At 40.6% G+C, this 23,478-nt stretch overlaps 1 protein-coding gene across 2 annotated transcripts in view; it reads right to left on the reverse strand.

Annotated features, from left to right (window-relative positions):
- Positions 1 to 23,478, reverse strand: part of LAMA1 (laminin subunit alpha 1) — a 110,908-nt gene that overhangs the window by 83,639 nt on the left and 3,791 nt on the right. For both annotated transcript variants that reach the window (XM_064442969.1, XM_064442970.1), the window contains exons 2-3: positions 4,260 to 4,430; positions 3,802 to 3,914 (exon numbers count right to left, since the gene is read on the reverse strand). In XM_064442969.1, the coding sequence (XP_064299039.1) occupies positions 3,802 to 3,914; positions 4,260 to 4,430 (284 nt within the window). The remainder of the gene's footprint in view (positions 1 to 3,801; positions 3,915 to 4,259; positions 4,431 to 23,478) is intronic.

Genomic DNA, 23,478 nt, shown 5'->3' on the forward strand with positions numbered 1-23,478 from the left:
AGCATTTATTTTAATGCATTATGATGTCACAAGGTAGATGTCCACAGGACAGTGTTCCTCCCTCATAGAATCAAATCTTGGTAACCTGTACATCAATACTATACTTCATTGCTAAACTACTCTTTCACCAGCTCTGGATCACTGCCATACATGTAATGGAACAGGGGGAAAAAAGTTAAAAAGAAGGAAAGACTATCATGCATCTAGATCCTGGAAAGACTGAAAGGCACACCAGGACACATGTATCTAGTTCTTATGATCCACATGAGCTAAAAAATCATGACGTACCCACTGACTACCCTTACAAAATGCTTAGCATTAGTAATTAATAGCACAGAGACTGCAAATGAAAGAGACCAAAACAGCAGTTTCGATTCTGATGTTATTAGCCAGCCCTCTTTTCTTAACAAGATTCCACCAAACTGCTCTTCAGTTCAGCTGTTTTTAGACTGAATGAAGTACAAGGTAGAATATTATCTGAAAGAATATCCTCTGCTCCCTTCAACTTTGAGGCAAGAGATTAATACAGCCAAATACAGGACACTAACTGTGGCCAGAAATTCACCTAGGGTAAATTGGCATGGAGCCAGTTTTCATCAGCTAGGGGAATCTTCCCCATATTTGCCAGCCAAGGCTATGTTCCAGCACTCACCAACCTAACTGCTCTCTAAACTGTACATTGGTAACGATCCCAAGAATCAGTTCATTTCTTTTACTGCTAGAACTTCTGTTAATTACCCAAAAAGCATATATAATGACCAGATCCTCATTCTTCACATCACAAAAGGGTGTGAATATATTCTGTATTCTGGCAAGGAAAGTTAAAGGACATAAGTTAAAGGACATATTTACTTTAATATGCTACTTGACAGATTTAACACACAAAGCTTGAAATGTAATAAAAAGTACCAATGCTAAAGGTATACTGCAACACATATAGTTGCATGTACTGACTTTCAGGAATACTTTTAAAGGTCCTAGAAGAGTATTTTATCTCATTCTCAAGCAAATTTATGAAGTAAACAGTTACTTAAATCACTAAGGTCCTTCATTTGCTTTTCTTTTGTTACTCTTTACTCATGCTGACTCGCTTAAAGTAAGCACACCAAGTCAACTCTAATAACTCATTGACTTCAAGCGATGTCTATTAACCAAATCCTTTCTCACAGAGCAGTAATTTACATTCAGTTTGCATAGCCCTAGATGCCTTCTCTCAAACTCTCTAAGGAAAACACAGAAGAAAGGCCCCTTGGGGGAAACTTTTCAAATCGAATTAGTGAAACTGAGCATGGGTCAGGAGAGGAAAGATATGTATTTGGTGAAACATCAACAGAACTAAGGCTGGAGAATAAAAGATTTAGAGGGCAGCTCAGCTAGTCTGTTTCCAAAGTGAAAATGTGCTAGGAGAATAAAAACTACGGCATTCCCTCTTCCGTTTTTCCTTCCTGTTTGTCCATTTACAAACCAAACACAAAGCCAACTCTTCAAATGAGAAAGTCCTACCCAAACCTTCTGTCACTGACAAAAGATACCCTGTGATTATTTTCCTAACAGTTCGGCTTTCTAATTAAAGAGCAAACTAGGCATTTGTTTAACCTACGCTTCATTTTAAAACATCAAAGTTAAACCTTCTGTTTTAACCTTTCAAATAACTTTCAAGCAGGGTGTAGAGATTTTGCAAAAGCTTGTTACCAACTGCACACCCTCAAGTATGCATTTCTTAGTAACAAAGCTTATTCCAGAGTTTGGAAGCATCCCCATATTAATAATGGATTGTTGAGCTATGATTTTCAAACAGCTTAGATAGGCTAACGCACAGATCTGTTCAAAGCAAAATAACAAACAAAAAGCCAAGAAAAACACATTTTCTTCAGAAATTCTTTTGTCTTTTCTTGGAGCAGGGTAGGAAACTTCTGATTCTTCCACGCCTAACAGACAAATTAATAAATTAGTGTCATGGTTTAACTCCAGCTGGAAACTAAGCACCACACAGCTGCTCGCCCACTCTCCACCCCCAGCAGGATGGGCAGAAGAGAATTGGAAGGGTAAAAGTGAGAAAACTTGTGGGTTGAGATAAGAACAGTTTAATAATTGAAATAATTTTTTTTAAATTGTTATGAAAAGGAAAATAACAAAGAGACAAATAAAACCCAAGAAAGACGAGAGAGGCAAATGAAAACAATTGCTCACCACCAACAGACTGATGACCACCCAGCCCCCACACAGTGGCCCCCCAACCAACTTCCCCCCTAGTTTGGTGGTATGCATGTGGTATGCAATATCTCTTTGGTCAGTTGGGGTCAGCTGTCCCAGCTGTGTCCCAGCTTCTTGTGCACCCCCAGCCCACTCGCTGGTAGGGTAGTCTGAGAAGCAGAGAAGGCCTTGACTCTGTGTAAGCACTGTTCAGCAGTAATGAAAATATCCCTGTATTATCAACACTGTTTCCAGCACAAATCTAAAACATAGCCCCATGCTAGCTATTATGAAGTAAATTAACTCTATCCCAGCCAAAAGCAGCACAATTTGCAAATGATCTGTACAGTTTACCAGCTTTCTGCCTAAGAATGATTAATCCCTCCAAGCTTTGCTGTAAAATGTCAAAACAGAGGAACGAACTTCTGCCCTAGACAGTTCCAACCTCCTCAGGGTGAGAAATTACTGTTTTAGAGATATAATCCCTAACTCTTCAGAACAACTGACAGAAAAAGTTCATAGAAAATATATTATAGAACATTTCTTCCCAGTGCTCCTTCCAACAATATGGTGGTCAGAATCAGTCAGGAGAGAAGCACAGAAAGTGGCAAATCAATTTTTCTTTCATCAACTCTAACTTTGCCCCATTTCACGTGTGGTTTACTTTCTAGTCCTGAAGATATAGCTCAGCTGAGGAAAGGCTGTGTTTCCAGGGTTCTAGAGATCCTACAATTAAACTTTCTGACATTTTACACTTTAATCTGACAATTACGTGGCAATAACAGGTTTACATATTTAATGAAAATACGCAGAAATACCAAGAAATTTAAACAGAAGAGTTTAACTTCAGATCTACTGTGAGAAAATTGATGTGAATACAATAATCCTCCAGTCACTTACCTTTCTCTCCTCCTCTGAAACTCAGTATCTGAGTTACAATACCTATGGATCAAGAGCATTCATATTTGGAAGTATATTGTTCTCTGTTTTCTTACAGTAAATGTCAAATGTTTCTGCCATGTTCCACTCTAAATCACTTATTTTTACTAAGAAACTGTACAATGATCAGGTGACAGGCTGATAGAGTTAATAAAGAGAAACAGATGCATCCTCACATATAAAATCTGCACCCATAAGAATATCCTGAAAACCTTATTTGCTGCTTGAAAATAAGCCTTTGACAGCTCAAGTAACCTGCATGAAATCAAAGGTGGAGGAAAACAATATCAGAGGACTGCTGGGGACAAGACAGCAGGGTCAGGCAAAATAATGTTACCAAGACAGAGAATACCTATGTAAACACTCATCCACACGTATATGATTGTTACTGTGCCATGAATTAAAACAACCTGTGACCTATATGGTCACAAACATAGCCACTTCCACTCCAGTCTGATAGGAATGAAATCTCCAAGATGTTCTAAAACAACTGAAAAACACATCTGTTAGAAATCAGTTCATATTAGCTTCAACTTTCAATGTTTAACTATGCACTACTAAATGGCTAACTGCTAAATATTCTACCATCTAAACACAGAAGAACTGCAATCAATTGCATTGGTTTATAACCTACATACAATAAGTGACACTCACCTAAATGTTACTCACCTGCCTTAAATCCAAGGTGATGGTGACCCAGTGGTATTGCCTCCCATTCTGAATGCTGGGACTTTGCCACCAGTTATTGGTACCATCGATTGCACTGGAAATTGGGTGCTGTTCTGTTTTAAATCAAAAAATTAAACATCTCTTGAAAATATATCTCACCTCATTTTCTCTGACCCAGCACATTTATTCACATTGAGCACAATTTCTTCCTGTCATAAAGAAGTAAAAGCTGAAACCTGCCCCCAGACAAAAAAGATGCCATTGGACTTTTGGTGCTCAACAGTAATTTAAGGTGCTCACGCGTTCTGTCAGCCCTTTGCTCAAAGGTACTTTCACTCATGTAGTAGAGAGACTAACAGTATAAAATGTTTTACCCCAAGGCACCCTATATTCATGGGGAAGGGTCAAAAAGAATGACATGGATCAACAAAACTGAAACAAAACCACATGAAACTTGCCTTTGGGATTGGCACTGTGGTGGTCACAGACGCGGCACTGCGCGTTGCGCAGGGGCCGTCCCGGGACGTGCTCCACCAGTTTGCAGAACATCTCTGGTCCCTTCTCCCCACAGGTGGCATTGGTGGAGATGTGAGCGTTGCTGGCCAGGTTCAAAATGGCAGGGAACAGGCCTTGAAAGAAATAACAATTATCAGCCATACCATAAGGCAAGGAAAATACAGACATGGGTATGAGACAGGTCTCTGAATATACAGGGTTTCATGACAAGCTTCTAGCCTAGAGTCAGAGATACAGAAAAATACAATGAACACAATTTATTTTGTGAAAAGATTATCATACCACACTGACACCAGCACATCAATCATCATGCCCCTGAGGCACTGCAGCCTTGTCTGTCCCTGCCCACTTCCCAGGGCTCCTCCCACCGCAGCCCAGGACCCCATGTCAGCCCCCCAGGGCCATCAACCCCTGCCTCAGAGATGCCGCAGCAGGGATGGTCTCCAGCTCCCCACAGAGCTCCCCCTACACCTGACCATGGCCTGTCCTCAGGGAGGTGCCCAATGCCCGGGCTGGGGCTGCCCCGGTGCCCCCCAGCTGCCCTGCTTGTGGCTGGGGCAGTGGGACGGGCCCTGGCTGCCAGGCCCTGCCATGATGGACCCTGCGGGAACCCCTTATGGCCCTCAAGGTACCCCCGGCCCTCACAGCACCCTGACAGCAGTAACCATGTTATTTCTCTCCACCTTTGGATGCTTTATTGCTGAGGAACACAAGAGTTAGTAAACTCTTCCAGTTACTAAACCTTCTCTTCACATTGTGTATTGATCAAAACCAGGACAAGTGGCCTGTTGCCAGAAGCAAGGAGGAACTGTACAATGCATGTGCTCAGCTGGTGTGGAAAACGGTGTTTAACCAGAGCTCTCCGAGGCAGCAATGCCACCGCCCCGAACGACATGATCCACACTCACACGTTTTAAGGACTGTGATTTAGACCTTTGCTCTGGTCTTTTCTACAGCCTGTGTAAAGTCTATGGGTGTTTTGCTTCCCACTTTATGTGAAGATTAATGCTTTACTGAACTTTCAAATGGCATTGCTCTTGTGCGCTGGAATATTAGAACAGACAAAGCATTTCAAGACAACTGACACTAGACCAGGAATCCTTAGTATTTTCTAAAAGGAGTAAAGTTTTACTTTGGCTTGAAGGCTACTGATAAAACTTAAAGAATACTGCACGCGACAGAAAAGTTAAGCACAACTTCTCAGCAATGTTGTTATCAGTTTCCAGCCTTCCCTCCTGAGCTAAAAAGCTTTTATTTCCACGGTTATGGTATTACCATGGTTATGGTATAACAGAGATATTCCATTTCCACTCAGAAGCAACTCTGAAAAAGAGGAACAATTTTGAAAGGAAGAGCCCTGTCTTTAGAAATTAAACACAATGAGCTGAAAACAAAGCTAGAGTCTTGGTAAGGTGTATTAACAGTGCCACAAGAATTGGTACTGTTGCAATAGTGAGGTATTAAAATCACGTCTCTGAAAGGGTTTTTAATATTTTTATTCTGTTACAAGGAATTCTGAAGACACAAAAAATTCCAGTCATATCTGTGAAAACATGCCTTTTTCATTAGTAAAACTATATGGATTCTCTTCATTGATCTACAACATAAATCATAAGAGATTTAATGTTAATATTTTGTTTTTCTTAGCTGTCTATCTCAAGCAGGCAAAACTCAATATTCCTTTAAAGTGTCTTTGTCTGCCCAGTAACTGCATTACCCTGGAAAGCCTCGAGAAAAGTTTTAGTGCTATTTAAACCTTCACACTTCAGCTATTGAAAATGTGGCTAAATCCTAACCCTCTGCACCACTATATGAATAACAGTGTGTTTTCAATTGTGCTGTACTCATAGGAGGGAGATGGAGCTTTTTTTTTTTTTGAATCCTGACTTTATTTAAGTTAAATCCAGACTAGGTCAGATGCCTTGTTCTCATTATAACTAAATCTGATGTGAAGCCATTCTATTGACCACTTTGGTGAGGTTCTTCTGCCAGTAACGTGCTTTCTGCAGCATTCTCTCACCTCATGCAGTATGGGCGCAGTATTGCTCCAGTTGAAGACAAAGCAGAAATGCTGCATTCCATTTTACTACTGGACAAGAAAGCACAGTGGTCGAAGAGGGTACGCTCTTTTACACTACTCTCCAACAACATAAAATCTTCTGAATTCAGTATCCATTACTGTTCACATAGGCATCTATTATCCAGTCTTCCAGAGCTATCCGTTACTTCCCAGGTCATTCACTGCCTTCACTCACATTACACAGTAACCCTGCCATCTCTTTCCAGGGCCATTTGTTCCAGTGACATAATTTGCCCACAATAACCTTCAGTCAACGGACTTGTGCCAAAGGAACAGTGAAGCTCTGAAGAATAAGTTGAAGAATAAGCTGAGGGTGAGTGCTGCACTGGCCAAGCTTCATTCCAAGATCCCAAGCTCAAGTCCCTGTAGCATTCACCCTGGACTCAGCCCTTTTGATGGCTCATCGTCATATATCTCACTGACTTCGAATAAATTCGCTGATTGATAATGAAATGGTATGGTAACATTAAGGTCTCATGATGAGTTTTCTGGGTCCCACAGAGATAAGAAAAAGCATTTCAACCCAACTGAGCTGCACTGGAGATTTTGCCCCAGGATCCAAATAAAAAGCATGAGGTTGTTAGCTTCATCCTGCAAGGTATTGCATCTCTTCAAATCCTAGCTGATTATGTTCACCTCTGATTCTCTTTAATGCAACCAAATGTTAAGGCAATCTGCAGAGGTGTGGCCACTGATTTCAGTGGAGACTGATTAGTGTAAGAGCTGATTTATTACAAAATAATAAGTATCTGTGACAAGCAAAATGGAAGAGGCAAATTTAATGAGTTGAATCTTTACAGAACATTGTTCCTCTTCAGTCATTCACCATGTTAAGAAAAATCTTTTCTTAAGAAGAGCTGGGTACTCAGCTCTTAGATGCTCCTCTAACAAAAAAAAAAGAGAAAGAAGAATAAAACCATCTGTTAAAATACATATTTTTATCTCTCTTAGGAAGAGGTAGGTATGATAAAGATGAGCAACCACAGAATCATCACTCAAATGAGCCATTTACGGATAAAGAGGTGACTGTCATCATTCCTGCTATAAAATCCAAGTAGCCTTAACAGATATAAAACTCTGGCAGAAGATACCACATATCATTAAACTGAATTATTAGCAAATGGTATTTGCATTCTTCAAGACATTGATGTAACTTACAGTTTTCAATTTGAAGTTCAGCACAAATGATTGATTGAATTGGATTTATCATACTTATTCCCACTAGAAGGGAAGGCAAGTGGTACATACAAAATCCTCACTGTTTCACTGCTGAGCTGTCAAGCTCCATTATCACATTAGACAACTATAGCTTTGAACAAGCCTTGAGAGATCTCCATATGGATGGCCACAGATCCACATGGATCTGTACAGAGTTCAGTAGTAGACTTCAGCTGGCTAATCTAGTTTGGTTTTACTATATTCTATTTGTTAAAACACCTTGCAGCCAACTTTGCAGGTAAGTACTTGCTACTTCATCTTTCCACCATCAGGCCCATCTCTGGGAATTACTGTTCACCATTTTGCAAGAGACTATGGTGGTGCTGAGAAAAGCTAGAAGAATTTTTAAATTAAAATAATTTACTTCTAACTGCTGGCCAGCTCTTTTCATGGTAAGGTAAACTCTTTACTTCATTTTTTCCAGCTACTCGGCTACCCATTTGCCCCAAACTAGAGATTCACACACCGCCCAATATCAGAAAATGAATAGTGCCCTTAAAGAATTACGACTGGTTCAAGATAGCTCAGCACAAAAGTGGAGCACCATGTTTTCATCAGATGTCCAAGCAAGTTGCTCTTGTTTGTAAGGGCTTGGTTTTAGCCAGATGCATGACTAAAACTCACTGCAGGAAAACTGAAAACCTGGGTGGGTACTGTCAGAATTACGTCATTCAGAGCTTTCCCACAGGGGCAAAAAACCCCAAACTCAGAGAAAGCAGAGGGAATCAAATGCCTAATAAGGTGGTCTGCAATGTGGATATGGCAGAACTTGTCACATTCACACTCTACAGCATTCAGATCTTAAAGAAATTACAAGAAGGGAGAACTCAAAGGTTAGATGGATTTTTTGTATGTATAGCTAAGCAGGCAGACCTTGCGGTGAAGGACATAGCATTAATGTTTCACCAAAAGTCAGGGAAAAGCCTTGTTCATAATGAAGCCAGCTGTAATGTATTTGAATGATGAACAGCAGTCAGCATGCAGTATGCCAGGGAAAAGAGGACAAGCAAAGAGCTCTTAGGTAGATGACGGAGTCAGCTTTTATTTTATGTGCTTCAATATGCCTGTCAACTCTAACCCTTCAGAATGAATGGGGATACTTAAAAGATGCAGCTTATTGGGCAGATTCAAAGTGCTAACAATTCACACAAAGTCATCATGAACTGAGATACACCATTGCATAAGTAAAAAATGTCTGCAACCAGAAATATCCCACCATTGTAAAGTTTATGGTTGATCCTATGGCCTACACTTCTTGGGGAACTGTCCTACCTGAAACCAGGGTCTACAGAAGTCCTCACAAGCTCCTTGTTAGAGAGATAAGTACCACCATCTTTTCTGGAGACTCAATTTAATTCTTTGTGGTTTTGTAAGGTTTTTTTTCCATCTAATTGACTTTGTTATAGTATACACTACCAAACACCCCTGAAGTTTTCACCAAGAAGAATTTCAAGGATCTGGGACATTTCCAGGCTTCCGGCGATTCCCAGCTGTGACACCTGCACATCTGTTGATACATTCTGGATACGCCTGATTTACTGCACATGAGCAGATCAGTTCCATAGTATTTGCACAGTGGATCTGACACACCCTGGACTTGTTGAACATTTTGCCTAGCTCAGATAGCCCCACCGTGTGCCGAAGCATCAGTGCACTCCAAAGACATTAGACTTACCCTCTGTGCTCAGACCACAGCACAGACACATCACTACTGGAAATACAGAAACCACATGCACTTGTGTGCCATTTATCAATGGCTTTTTAGACATATTTGCTCCCTTCCTTATCTTTAAAAAGTATTCTCAGTTTAAGACCCTTGGCTGCATTCTGTATAACTAGATCTGAATAAAACCCCAATTCCATTCCCAATAAATAATTTTTTCACTCATAAAAATTAATAGTATTTCATTGCTGTTCATTGCTGTGAAATCCACACATTGCCTGTGTTTCTGACCATGTTTGACTGTATCGGTACTCACATTGTGACTGAAAGACAGGGTGAAACTGTACTACTTCAATTTTTTTACAGATGGCACGTGGAGAAAGGGAGACAGTCCTTAGAATAACAATCTTCCTAGCACAAGTATAGCGGATTAAATTAATTCTTTTTTTACAAACACAGGTGTACAAACAGAAGGATGCATATAAAAGTTCTGCTCTATATAGTGTCACAGTTTAGCCCCAGTCAGCAATTAAACACCACGCAGCCACTCACTCACTCCCCCCACCCCCGTGGGATAGGGGAGAGAATCGGAAGAGCAAAAGAAAGAAAACACATGGGTTAAGAAAAGTTTATGAATAAATAATGATTAATAATAATAACTTAAAGAAAAAACAATAGAGAGGCGAAACCCAAGGGTGGGGTGGGGAAACCCAGCAACCGATGCAACTGCTCACCACCCAGCAACCGATGTCACCAGTCCCCGAGCCATGATCACTGTCGCCCTGGCCAACTCCCCCCAGTTAATATTCTGAGCATGACATCATATGGTATGGAATACCCCTTTGGTCAGTTTGGATCCACTCTCTTAGCTGTGCCCTCTCCCCTCCCGGCTTCTGGTGCACCTGGCAGAGCATGGGAGGCTGGAAAAGTCCTTGACTAGTACAAGCACTACCCAGCAACAACCGAAACATCAGTGTGTTATCAACATCATTCTCATACTAAATCCAAAACACAGCACTATATCAGCAACAGTGAAGAAAATTAGCTCTATCCCAGCTAAAACCATGACACATAGGCTTCGCTATGCCAGCAGATATGTTCAATAAGCACAATAAAGATGATAATACTTTCTTGTGTCTGGTCAACACAGTGATGATGGCAAAACTTCTTACAGGAGGGCCACATTTAAGACAGCTTCCCTCTGAATCCAGATTCACTAATCTGTCTGATATCCCAGAAAGCTGAATAGAAAAAAATAATCACCTCCCAAATTTAAGAAACTGGAAGACAAAAACTCATGGGAAATGAAGACAAAATATTATCTGAAGCAAGCCAAGAACTGAGTCCAGAAGGTGACATGTTTTCTGGATTGCTCATCAGTATATACAATGAAGACTCCCAACTAGACTTCAGTGAGCAACGCTAAGGCATTCAGCAAAGCAACGGCTTCATTTTTCCCCAAGTATTCTGGCTTTTTTGTGCTGAGGGTAATAAAGCAGTAATTCGCAAGTGAATAAAGTAGATGGGACTTAAAATACAGAGCTGATGTGTGCAGTTAACAGTGAGCGTTTTATTATGTCATTTCTCAGAACACAGAAATACTTGAAAGGGACTAATCTCATTTGCAAGTTAGCTTTTTTAAAAATGTAAGGCAATCAGCGGTTCCTAACAAGGAGGCAATGTTGCAGTTTGCTCACAAGCAATAGATTTTCCATTTACTGAAAACATTTACAGAGGACACAGTGATAGTTGTTCAGAGTAGTCTGATGCACTTCAGGACAACACAAAGGGCTGAGGACAAAATGTAACGAAATGTCACAGAGTATTAGAATGTATAAAACATGTAATAGTATTACACTGCAGAAATTAAGGTCACATTCTTTATAACATTCTCAGACTGTTTTCAATAGCACAGATTTGTTTTAGTTGTTCTGTCTTACTCAAGTTCTGGACTAAATGAGTTTACTAAATAAAAGCCCTGAAAATATCAGGCTTGGGTTCAGATTCCTTGCCTGCTTAATAGATTTACCCTTATTTTATTTCAACAGTGAATGTCCTTAGCTTAACCTTTTCTATTTCATCAGAATCCTATCCTGTAATCACAAGGAAAATCCAAGCTGATTTCCCTAAAATAAATGGGCCGAAATCCCTAACTTCTAACTGCAGGAATTAAGGTGCTAATTCCCTGTCCCTTAGAGTCAGCAAGAAATCTGTGAGTAACACCACCTTAAATCCATTTTGTGGAGATATTCCTGAAAAAATATGCATTAGCTGCAGCATCCACCCATTTGAAAAGCTGAAAGCTTTACTACAATTTACACAATAGGCTTAGCTAGCAAGCCACTAGGTAGAAAGCATTTTAAAAAATGATCACCCGATATTTCTGTAACCCCACAGAGCTGAGAACTTCTGCTAGCAGAACACAAGCTTTGCAGGAGCTAACTAAGGGCTACAGTTTTATTAGCAGAACCTCTGCAAACTTAATCTAAACGTTGCAAGTTAAAACTCTTTCAGATTAAAATGAAGCCTCACTACTATGACAGACCACTATCTTCTCCTAAAACTTGTTTTCTATTTCTTCTCATACTGTAGAGCAAAGCTGACTAATGTGTCAATCACAAATACTAGCTGGGGAAGATTAAGTTTATTTAATTCAAGCAGTTTAAAATACAGGAACGTACTAAGTTTGTTCTCAAGAGCTTCCAATGAGTTATTCCTCAACATCCCTGACAAGTCTACTCCAGTGCTTTATCACCCTAAAAGTTACAAATGTTTAGTCCTCTTTGCTGCATTCATGATCGATCATGATCTTGATTACAGCTTTCGATTACCTGAAAGGCTGTTACCACACACCCTTTTCTCTTTTCCAGACTAAGTAAACAACCCTTTCAATCCTTCCCCAGTCAATTTTCTAAACCTCTTATCCTTCTGAATTCTTGGCAGTTTGTATCTCTTCAACAGTGCGGCTCCTCAGACCTCATCAGCACCAACTGGAGTAGAATAAATTCTTAAATTCTTGACAATTCTGTTAACACACCCAACAGTAAGTTTTCCTTTCCTTTCAAGGCACTACAGCTCCGTTTGCATTGCATGCTAAGGTAAATAAAAGATCCTTCTGTTATACTGCAGCCTGGTCAGTCATGAAAGAGAAGTATACTCCACATCAGGCCCTGGGATGAGCTCAGGTTATCTGTAAAACAGATTACTTTGCAGCCATTTGCTGAATACTCATGAACGTTTGCTTTCAGAACAATCTGCTGATTATTTTACAGCTCTGGTTCTGTAAAACTTTTACAAAACACACTTAAACAATCCAACTGGAGCCCCAGAAGAAAGAACAACAACAAAAAAATCCATTACAGCAGTTAATGTGACCAAAAACATTCTGCTTGAACCCTTCAGGCTGTTCGAGCACAAACAAGCTGCTGAAGACCAAAACCTTGCCCCTTCAGAGTCCAAAAGGCAAAAGGCTAGTGGGCAAAGAACCTACTGTGGTTTGCCTTGGGCTAGATGATGTGCTGATTAGCATTCAGTGCTCAGAAATTTATTGGAAAGTAGTATAACGCTGCAAATTAATAAAGATGTATTCTGTCAAAATCAGATTGGGAGCACAGAAGGCAAAAGTTTGCCCACTCTAGAATGAACATCAGCTGTATTATTCTCACTCAACCCACTAGTTTCCTCCACATATTTTGTGAAGTTAAAGAGCAAGAGTCTGGTATAACTTGCATGTCTACCTTAAAATTCTCAAACAACAGCAAACAGCCAGGTTGATGGCCAGAATGTAGCAGAGCATTTGAACAAGGCAAAAAAAAAAGCTTTTTCAAAAAAAAAAAAAAGCAGCAGAAAATATGAACCCTAATAAAATTTTAGATTTCAAAGTATAAGCGGCAGCATGCCAACTATAAAAGTCAATGGAAAACTAAGGTAAAGGGAGGAAAGCATTACATCCCAATTAAGTCTTAACTGCAAGATGCTAAGTTTCCCACTATGCAGTATTGGAAGGATAGAGTGTTAAATTCAGGAGTTATCAAACTCACTGAAAAATGTTTATAACAAAGAAAACCCAGTCTTCCAGGCTAAACGTTTAGAAATAAAAGGAAAGCCGAGCAATACTAATCCCTCTGCACAAAAACCTGAAGCTTGTCACTCCTATTAGCTACACTGTAACTAACATTTTCTTATACCAAGTATTGATGTTTAACACCACACATGGCTTAGGTACTAGATTAGAGTGAATACTGACACTAAAAACAATATGCTTTAGATGAAGCTAAGTGTTAACAAGTTAGCTAACGCAAACTTTACAACCTCCTGCCTTCAGAGTCCCTCTCAGGCTCGGAGCGTGCAAACATACACGTAGAGCATATAGAGACTATGTCACAACAAACGTCCTCACCTTGGAAGCTGAGAGGATATGGATGCAAAGACATGGGTCATCATGCAAATTCTTAACACTGAAGGAGTTGGAGCAACTCATTTTTAGTCCCATCCAGAGATGCCTACAAAGGAGCTACACCTTGTTTCCCAAAGGAGTGCACATCACCTTTGACAGCCTTCAGCTGAATGCTTTCAGAGAGTACAAAACATTGGTAAATACAATAGTTTTAATAGCTTATACTACAGCCCTGAACGTGGTTTCTAGTATTATGGCTTGGTCCTTTACAAATTTCAGGGATTCGGGGAGGGGGGGGGGGGGGGGGGGAAGGGATTAAGTTCGAGTTCTGGGGGATAAAAAAAAAAAGAATAAAAGTTTTTATCATAGCAATTTCTAATACTTCCAATATCAGCAGTAACTTGCTGCTTTCTTTCAGTCAGAACAAACTATGCAGCAATAGAAAGAAAAGAAGCAAACTAGCTCTCACACTAGTTTTCAGCAGACAGTACAACTGGATATTTTTATATGGGTAATTTGTGAGTCCTCTCTTTCAAAGTATAATCAATATTTCTTCCTTCAAGTCATGTCTTGCAAGTATTGATTTTTTTGTACGGTGTTGGCCTGTTAAAGAATCTGCCTAGAAATTTACACCAGAGCAAAAGAGCCAAAAGTTGACAGATGGGCAGGCTGCCAAAGAACAACAAACCTGCCAGACCATGAAATTAGTTCTTTCTTGTTCACCCAGAGCTTTTTCCACATGTTGAGGAGTCTACATCATGTTTGTTGGTTGGGGGTTGTTCCTTCTTTTAGCATTACACTAGCTTTTTTTCCTGAAGTCACCTTTATCCTGGGGACAATTTTCACTCAAACCTGAAGTAAATACAAGGCACAGCTATTCAATATTTCAGTGTCTTGTAAATTTTGCTTATATACAGGCTAAGATAAATATTAGCTTAAATCAATATGACAGTAGTACTGGCAGCATGATTGTCATGTCACAGACTAGGGACCTCAGCCATTTGTCACTTACAATATGTCCCAATATCAACAAGACAGAGCATTTTTGTTCTTACTGTTGTTGGATCTAAAGCAGCCTTTTCTTCCCCCCCCACCTTTTACTATGACTCCCTCAATAGATAACGGCTCACCCTGCACTTCTTTCCTATCACCAGTTCTCAACCTGAGGCAACAGTCTTATCTGTAGATTAAAATCCTGTCTGAGTTTAATCCTAATTAAATTTGCATGCATAAATATGCAGCCTTAGGCTTCACACTGAATCATTTATTATAATAAATAAGAAGTTATGACCCAAGTATCTATTAGCTCTCTCCTGATTCTACATTTATATTTATCACTTGCAGAGTCTAATAGACCTGAGCTTGAGAAGAATTTCCAAGGTTTAGGGGTCCCAGTCACTCTTCTGGACTGCGACTCAGTATCACAACCAAACAAAATATTACAACTATTTTAATTCTGTAAATATAAAGAAGGATCCCCTGAAGCAGCTGGCATATCCTCGTGGTCTTAAGTGAAGTCTTATAGCAAGTAGCTGCACTACAAAGGAAGTCTGAAATATATCTTTCACCTAGTTCATTTAAGCTTGTTATTCACCAGCCATATATAAAAACAACATTTATTTTAGTTTCCTAATTTCAAAAAATGATTTTTTTTTCACTTCCCCGATATGAATGCACTATCTTAATATTACAGATTGCAGCTGCCTTAGACAAAGTTAAATTTCTGTTTAAAATAAGTGGAACTTTTGTTCATTAATGAACAAAAGTTACTTCAAGTTGAAGAAGTTTTGGCACCTCAGAACTACCAGCTCTCCTGTTTTACAAATACCTGGGTTTTTTTCAAACACAGAAGAAAAAAATGTTTTCATTCCAGCAGGGACAAACAAAGCCATTATGAGGGCACACACAGCCCTGTGGTCACTGCCAGATCTTCCTGGGTGGAAGAGAGTGCATTTCTTCCAGCTTGAATGGAGCTGAAAGGATTCGCAACATGCAAAATTTGATCATTCCCTTATCTCTACTGACAAGAGTTTGCAATCTCCGATTTAAATGGTTAATTGGGAAATAAGCTCTGTAGGCTTTTTTTCAGTTACAATCAACTGTTCAACATGCTAGAGAGGTGGATTTCTGCTCTTTGCAAAAAGCAAAACATATCCTGCTACTTTTTTTCCTAGGTATTTTACTCTATGCAACAAAGTAAAATTGCAAATTATCATGTTTGTTTACTTGCACCTGCTGGTCTCCAGGCACACAGCTTAACAAATGTACAGGGCACATATCACAATTATTTTAAAAATATTCATAGCGAGTCACCTGTTGCACATTTTCTATGTTTCAAACCCTCACCACTTTCAAACCCTAGTTTTATTATTTTACAGTAAATGCCTTCAAGAAAATCAAAGGCATTTGTGTCACACAGGATAAATTCCCGAAAAAGCATAATTTTAAGGACACAAAAATAAAGAGTGGAGAAAAAACAACCAATATTGCAAACTCTTTTAAAAGTTCTCTTCTGTATTGCCATCCATGCTCAATAACCCAGCCAGCCACATGGAATTTTAATCAAGTGTCCCGAAAGTATTTTGCCTTTGGCCTGAAAACAAGAATGATGCATTTCAGCCCAAGGGCAACTTTTCAAGAAAATTCTAACAGCCTGAAAACCAGGATCGAAAGCTCAAGCAATTTAATTTAAAAGTCAGCAATGCTACAATGACACTAAAAAACCTGCAAGGCACATTATGGATCCTACCCTGAAACAACCCAAATGTTTTTGCTGATTACTGTGGGAAAAACAGCAATCATATAGGCAGAGCTGCAGAGTGAGCAGCTTATTTCTCATTGTCCCTAAGAACAGAAAAGATAAGGAGGGCTGCTGAAGTCTTAGAGACAGTATCATCAGCTGGTACTATGAAATATGCAGAAGGGTTTTTCTTCTTTGGAACAAACATCCTGACTTCTTCCCTGCCAGTGCACTGAGAAGACCCTTCTTACCCTCTTTTCCTGCCACTACAACAGGATTTTCAGCCTACCAGAGGTACTCAAACTTGGATTTGTCCATTACCACTATTAGCTGTAGCAGCACAGCAGCAGCAGATCCTTACACCAAGGACCCACAGTAAGAAGTTTCTGAGCAACCTGACCTGTCCCTGGAGCTAAACGTCAGCGTGGCAACCTCTGGCCCATGCCAAGATACTCAATGAATACAGCTGTCCACCAGCAGTCATGATTTGTACCTACTGCTTCATTGCTGCTTTCATATACTACATTCATCGCTATGGAAAGACCTGTTCTCCTTCAGTCATCACGCAAGTTCCCTGCCCAGCTATATACACCTCTTTCTCATCACTTGCAAAGAGCAGCCTCCTCTACCTCACAGAAAACCTGCACTGTACTTTGCAGATCATTTCTTCAGTTAGAAATGCCCCCATTACAATATTATCAAATATGCAAAAAGACTAAGCTGCCCTTTTTGTGATCACTCTCAAATACAGAGTGGCCATCCATTTGACTTTAGTATTTGCATTTGCTGCATGCCTTTAGCAATGATAAACTTGCTCTGGAGGACGTTGGCAGGCACTGTAAACCTACTTCAAGGAAAATTAACTGAGAGACGGCTTGGAAGGACTATTCTTGTAAGTTTTAGCTTAAAATTCATGTTTACTTCTAAAGTCCATTTCAGTAACAAGCCCACATTTTTGCATTAGCAAAAAGAAATTTAGTTTCTAAAATTCTTATCAATTTTCAGTGAGCTTTATTGTTAATATCCAAAAATAACCCACTTAAAAATACCCACTTTTAGTCACAAAGAGAGGAGTTCCAGGTATATGGCAGATTTGCTTTATATTTGAAAAAGTGTTTTTCTTAATCCTGTAAGTGAGATATATTATCCCATAAAAGCAAATTGGACTACTTGGGCAATTAAAAGAAGAGCCTTACCAAACCAAGGCACTGAAGGAAAAAATGAACGATTGTCTGTAGATAAAAGTAAATTCACAGCAATTCTCCCAAAGTCAGTGGAGTTCATTTGATCATTCTTCCATCAACATTTTTACCTCTTCAGTGTATTTTAAAGGGTCTTTTCTAGAAGTCATGAGTACGCATTTTAAAGACTCTACGGGCGAAAGCAAATAAAAGGAATCCTAGAAATTTCAACAGCATATATTTCACAACTCTAATTTAAACCAGGGTTTCCACGGATCCTGACAATTCAAAGAACCTTCACTTCAAGCTTTTGTTACCTAGCCCTTCTCAGCCAATAAAGTAGAAACGACCTAATCATCAGAGGCATTAGCACAGAGTTACAAGCCTTTTTTGCCCTCCCCTCTTACAATAGTGCAAGATAGGCACAAAAGGCAAGTAAAATGTATGGATGGTGTGGCCTGGAGAATAACAAAACACACATTAGCTATTCATGCATTTGAATGAGAAACATTTGTAAGGGAACACTAGACAAGAAAAAGCAGTGGACTCTCTTCCACAGTTTTATTAGTAGCAATGCACCTTCAGGAGCTGATTTTCTCACTTCTGGAAAGCAACGGCCAGAGACAAGGAAGGGGTAATTCGATTAATTGGGGGTTTTTTGTGTTTTGGTTTTTTTTCCCCAAGCACGGGCCTACTGCTGGCGCTAGACTCTCATCGATACGCTCACTGTCTAGATAACTCCTGGAGGGACCTGGAATACCTCTGAGAGGTCAGGGAAGACAGACCAGGCTCCATCCAGCCTGGCAGCAGCTCTGCCCTGGGCAGGGAGTGGTGGAGGCGCAGCAGGTGCAGCCAGGCTCCCCAGCCTGCCACCCCGCCGGGCACCCAGCTTGCCCACCACCTTGTGCCATTGCCACAAAGCTTATTCTGCCGGCGCCCGTCTAAACAAAATGAGGGACAACTTGAATCCTGCTCCAGTCCTCCCTGGAAGGGCGGCACTCGGCCACAATCAAACCGCACTGGAAGTGCCAGTCACTACCAGGTTTTTACCTCTCCTTCTCACACAAACATTTCTGTACACACGTCTTTGATCAGATGAGTTTAGTGACAGAAGGCAAAACGCCGGTTGTGCTTTCAGAAAACTCAATAAAACCTATCAATATGAATCTAAGCAGCATCAGTGCTAGTTCCAGTTTGCATTTATGGTCAGGGGTTGAATTGCAAGGTTTATTATAGTCAACATGGCTTGTGCCACTGATTTGTGAGGAGCTAGGATTCTGCTGTTAAAAACTTCTTGCTCCAACAGGGCCATAAGAAAAAATAATCCAATAATCAAATCAAGACTACAGAAGTTGTTTCAAACTACCAATGCAGTTCTGCACTGTCCTCTCAGTCTTTCAGCAAATAAAAGCTTATAGAAATATGATAAAGGAGGCAGTGGACATGGGCCTAGCTTCAAGGTCATTTTGAAGCAAGACAGCAGTAAAAATGCAGGCAAAGCCAACGGGAAAATAAAGTTTCCACTTCAGGAAGACCATTTCTTCAACAGCTTTTTAACCTTTATTCTCACAGAACAATAAATGAGCTCACAGAATATAATTACATTATGCTTGCAAAACAACTTTCAAATCTGAAACTTTAATCTAAAAGAATTGTTTAGGGAATATCTCTGACAGAGTTGTTCCTGTATTAAATGACAGTTTAAAAAAAAAATCATCAAAAGCTAACAAGTTAATGATAAAACAGAAGGAATTGCTGAAGGCTGAAATCTGCTCTGCCTGCACAAAGCAGCAGTGGGATCTTCATGGCCTTGCCTGATAGGCAAAGCTCAGACAAGACAAGACAAACCGACTCAGTCCATCAACCCACAGTAGCTTTACACAGCCTGCAAGGTTGAACCGCTTGTGGAACGGGCAGTGGGTGACACTGCCTGCCATGCACCCCCTCTCCCTTCCAATAGCCCTCTGAGCTCGCATGGCCATTAGAGCAGTAGTGATTTTCTAGGGAGACTAAAAAAAAATAAATCAGGTTTTGGGGTAAAACCAAACCATCCTATTAAGTCTGTTTTGCTCTGCCAGCAACACATGGGAAAGCTTCTCAGGAATTGTAACTGCCGTTTCACATCAGGAAGGGAAGTCTAAATTACGCGCATCTACATATCTTTGTAATAAGGACATTAAAGGCTTATACTTTGATAGTATTTTTATAGCCTTACACTTCTATGCTTTCTAATTTCTAGACTCGTACTTATATCTACTGTAACTACAAAATAATATTCTAGTTTTCCTGTAAAATTGTGATGTACACAGCTTTTAATACCCAAATAATTACATCTCAGGGCAAAAGCAGTTTCCCCTCTAAAAAACAAAGAATGACTGAGAAATCTTTAAAATAAAGTTCCTAAATAGCAGAAGTAACTAAAAAAGAATGAACACAGATATCCCTAACCTTTTTTTGCTCTGACTCACAAGCAAATGAAGCATTCGCCTCAAACCTCAGAGCCAGAGAACTGTACTCATATCCTGGTGCCCAGAGGCACTGTACACAGCCTCCGAGATATCACTTAATCAAACTTCCCATTTGTATATGCTTTTAGGTACTTGATGTGCACCTAAGGTTTATGCCAACTAACAAATCACAATTCCTGCAAGCTGACCTAACCAATCTCATTTTGCAAAACTTCAACACACCATTCCTCTGTTTGGTCAGGAAGGGATGCCTGGAAGACATAAAAATAGACGTAAGAGAAGACAGCAAACCCCACCTGAAGATCCTGTGTGAGACTGCTGTAAATACCAACAACTGATCAACACACACTGATAGTCATGAATTTCCAGAGATGCATTTTCTAAGCCTTCAGGGAACAGAGAAAATATTTATGACAGACAAATGGTTTTTTTATCTTAATCTTCAGTCTACTTAGAATGCTTTCATGGGATTTTTGTCACATACCTTTGTACTCTGAGAAAAGAATAGTCTGTCGCTTGTTGGTGCTGAGTTTCTTTTAAAATAAGTGAGGGAAAAACACAAAACAGATTTTACATGTAGGCCTTTCTAATCAAGGCCAAGCACATTTTCCCCCAAGAATGTCTAAGATGTTCTTTGCAGACCACCAGAAAAACTGTAATTTCTCATGCTTCTTTCTTCCTCTCTCCCATTCTCAAGTCAGACCTCAACTAGCAAAATTTGCACCTAGCTGAGATCCATTACATTACTCTTTTTACACTACAAATTTCTTTTAATAAGATTAAGCCCCATTTCTATTTAGTAACGGTTTCAAAATATTTTAGTTGCTTATTATGAATTTGGGGAACCTTATAATTTTAATGCAATGGTACCAACAAAGTCCACATTCCTGGGGATATGCAATGTGGCCTCTGTTTGAAGCAACTTCACAGACAAGTCATCTAAAATTGACTTTTGTAGAATACTATATAGAACAAAGTCCATTACACTAAGGCTTCAACAGTCCAACTGTGTCAGAGAAAAATGAAAGCCCACACCTCCAGAATTGCATCTGCTCTTCTACAGAGTTTTGCTGGGGTGTGCCAAGTCCTGTAGCCCAACAGAGAGGCAGCTGCTGCAGCTCCACGTTCCCAGGTCCAGTCGGTAGTAAAGCTGAGCATGTATTCCCAACAGGCACACACACACCCTGCAGTGCATATTATGCATATACATATGGCCAGCCACATAGATCAACATAGGCAGAAACACACAAAAGCAACCACCTCCAGCTGATCAGAATGAAAGACCTTAAGTAGAAAATATAAATTCACATATAGATACACATGTAATGTGGATTCCTTCAGTAGCTGGACTTGGACACTCTATCCAGTAACTGGGCAGAGTTATGGACTGTCTGGACAGTTATGGATTGCCTTGAACAGTCTATCCAGTAACTGTGTCCCCCCCACTGGATCCCAGGTCTCCCCTGTTGCTGCCACCTGGGCATGTGAGCCCCTGAGGGCCACAGCCACACTCCAGCTGCTGGTCCACAGCCTGCCTTGCACACATGCCACCACCCCCATCACACACCCACTATGGATCCCTCCAGTTGGTGGTTGAGACTTCCAGCCTACCTTGTAGCTGGCCCTGGATCTTCTCTTTACCAACCAGTTACCTGGCACAGACACACACTCATGCAGATGGGTCTCTTGGCTGGCTGCTAGACTCCACAGTCTACCAAGTAGTTGCCTTGGATCTCCTGCTTCCTCCAGCAGCCAACTTGCAGACCCTCTGGTCTCTCCAGTATCCATCCCAAAATTACAGCTGCTTTGGCACCTGGCTCCCAAACCTCCCCTCCTGCTGGCTTGCCTGGCTTGATGTTTGCTGGTGTTCACACACAGACACACAGACCCACACAACATGTGCACACTCCAGTCTCTCCAGCCATGGGCACTGGAGACATGCAGGCCCCTGTGACTTGTGGTCCCTGCTCCACTGACTGGCGTTTCTATCTCCATAAACACAGCACAGAGACCCCATCATCCAGGAGAACAGTTAGAAACAGAGTTTAATAAAAAGACAGGACATGAGGTACTTGATTACAGAACATGTACTGATGAGGTATGGGACATGGAGGGACAAGCATACTGACCTGCAACCTATTTACAGCCAACTGGCCTCCTTTAACATCTTACCACTCTTCCCCCCACCCCCCATACTTGTTCCTTCCTAGACCACCTTGGTCCACACCGCGCTCCCCATCTTTGGCCCCGCCTCTACTCATCCCAAAATAATTCTTGTGCAATCCCAAAATGTTCTTCCCCAGTATCCCATAAGGAGTCCCCATACCCCTGTAGACAGCTGCCACCACCACTCCCACACACACACCCCGTAAGCTCTGGAGAGCTGCTCCCAGAGCTCAGTGATGGCTGCCATGGGACAGCCCTGGCAGGGCCTCGTTTCTCTGGGTTCGTTATTGGGGTTGCCCCACCTTGTTCCCCTGTGCTCTTTTGTGTGTGTGGACATGAGACTTATCACATCATCTAACAAGTTAAATAGAGTAGGGACAGTTAATAAGTATCTTGTGGCCCTGCTACTTAACTCGCGTGAAGACACAAGGGGTGTACAGGCTCACAGGTTTCCAACCTGGGGAAAAGTGAGAACTTAAGCCAAGTATACCATTTTGTCCAATTTTGCCAAAAATCGAAGTTTTCAGCTTACCTCAACATTAAATATTTCTGCCTCAGACTCCCATCATATTTTTAGCTTACCAGTCTCCTGACTCACACTGCAAGTTGGAAACAGCACTACCTCTAAGTTTTCCACAAGTCTCAAGGGGCTTTAGGTTTCTTTTAGTGTTCCCTTATCAGGAAACAGTATTCACACCAGTGGAAGCAGAGCAAAAATGTTAAAGGAAAATATTTAAAAATAAAGACAAACTTTGCAGGGGATAGACACCTTCCCAATTCCCACATCACTTATCTCTTTGTTGCAGATTTTGTGGAAAATATGGTATTTAAGACTGATGAAACAAGCTCTATTCAAGCCATTAGCAGTATGGCAAAGTACCTATGACATATTTTTTCATTTCATACAGAAAGCATTTGGGAATGCAACACCCAGCTCATCTTGAAAGTGTAAGAAGATATTCTTCATAGTTCTATGGTCATCCAAGCACATTCTGGAAGTCTGGCTTTCAATTTCAAAAGCGTCAGAGGAAACTACGTCAACACACGAAACACCTTTGAATGCACAAGGCTGTAGCAAGGCAACTAAGAGTGTAAGATCTACCTATCTAGGCTTGTAAAGGCCAGACCTGAAAAAAAAAGCCAGAAAGACTCAAGTGTCTTCCTGCCAAATGCTGTCACATCTACAATTAAAACACGTCACCTCTGAGGTGGAACTCGCCATCCTGAATTAGGCACCAAAAAGAACTTC

The sequence above is a fragment of the Phalacrocorax carbo genome, chromosome 2 (assembly GCF_963921805.1).
Source record: "Phalacrocorax carbo chromosome 2, bPhaCar2.1, whole genome shotgun sequence".
Lineage (NCBI taxonomy): Eukaryota > Metazoa > Chordata > Aves > Suliformes > Phalacrocoracidae > Phalacrocorax > Phalacrocorax carbo.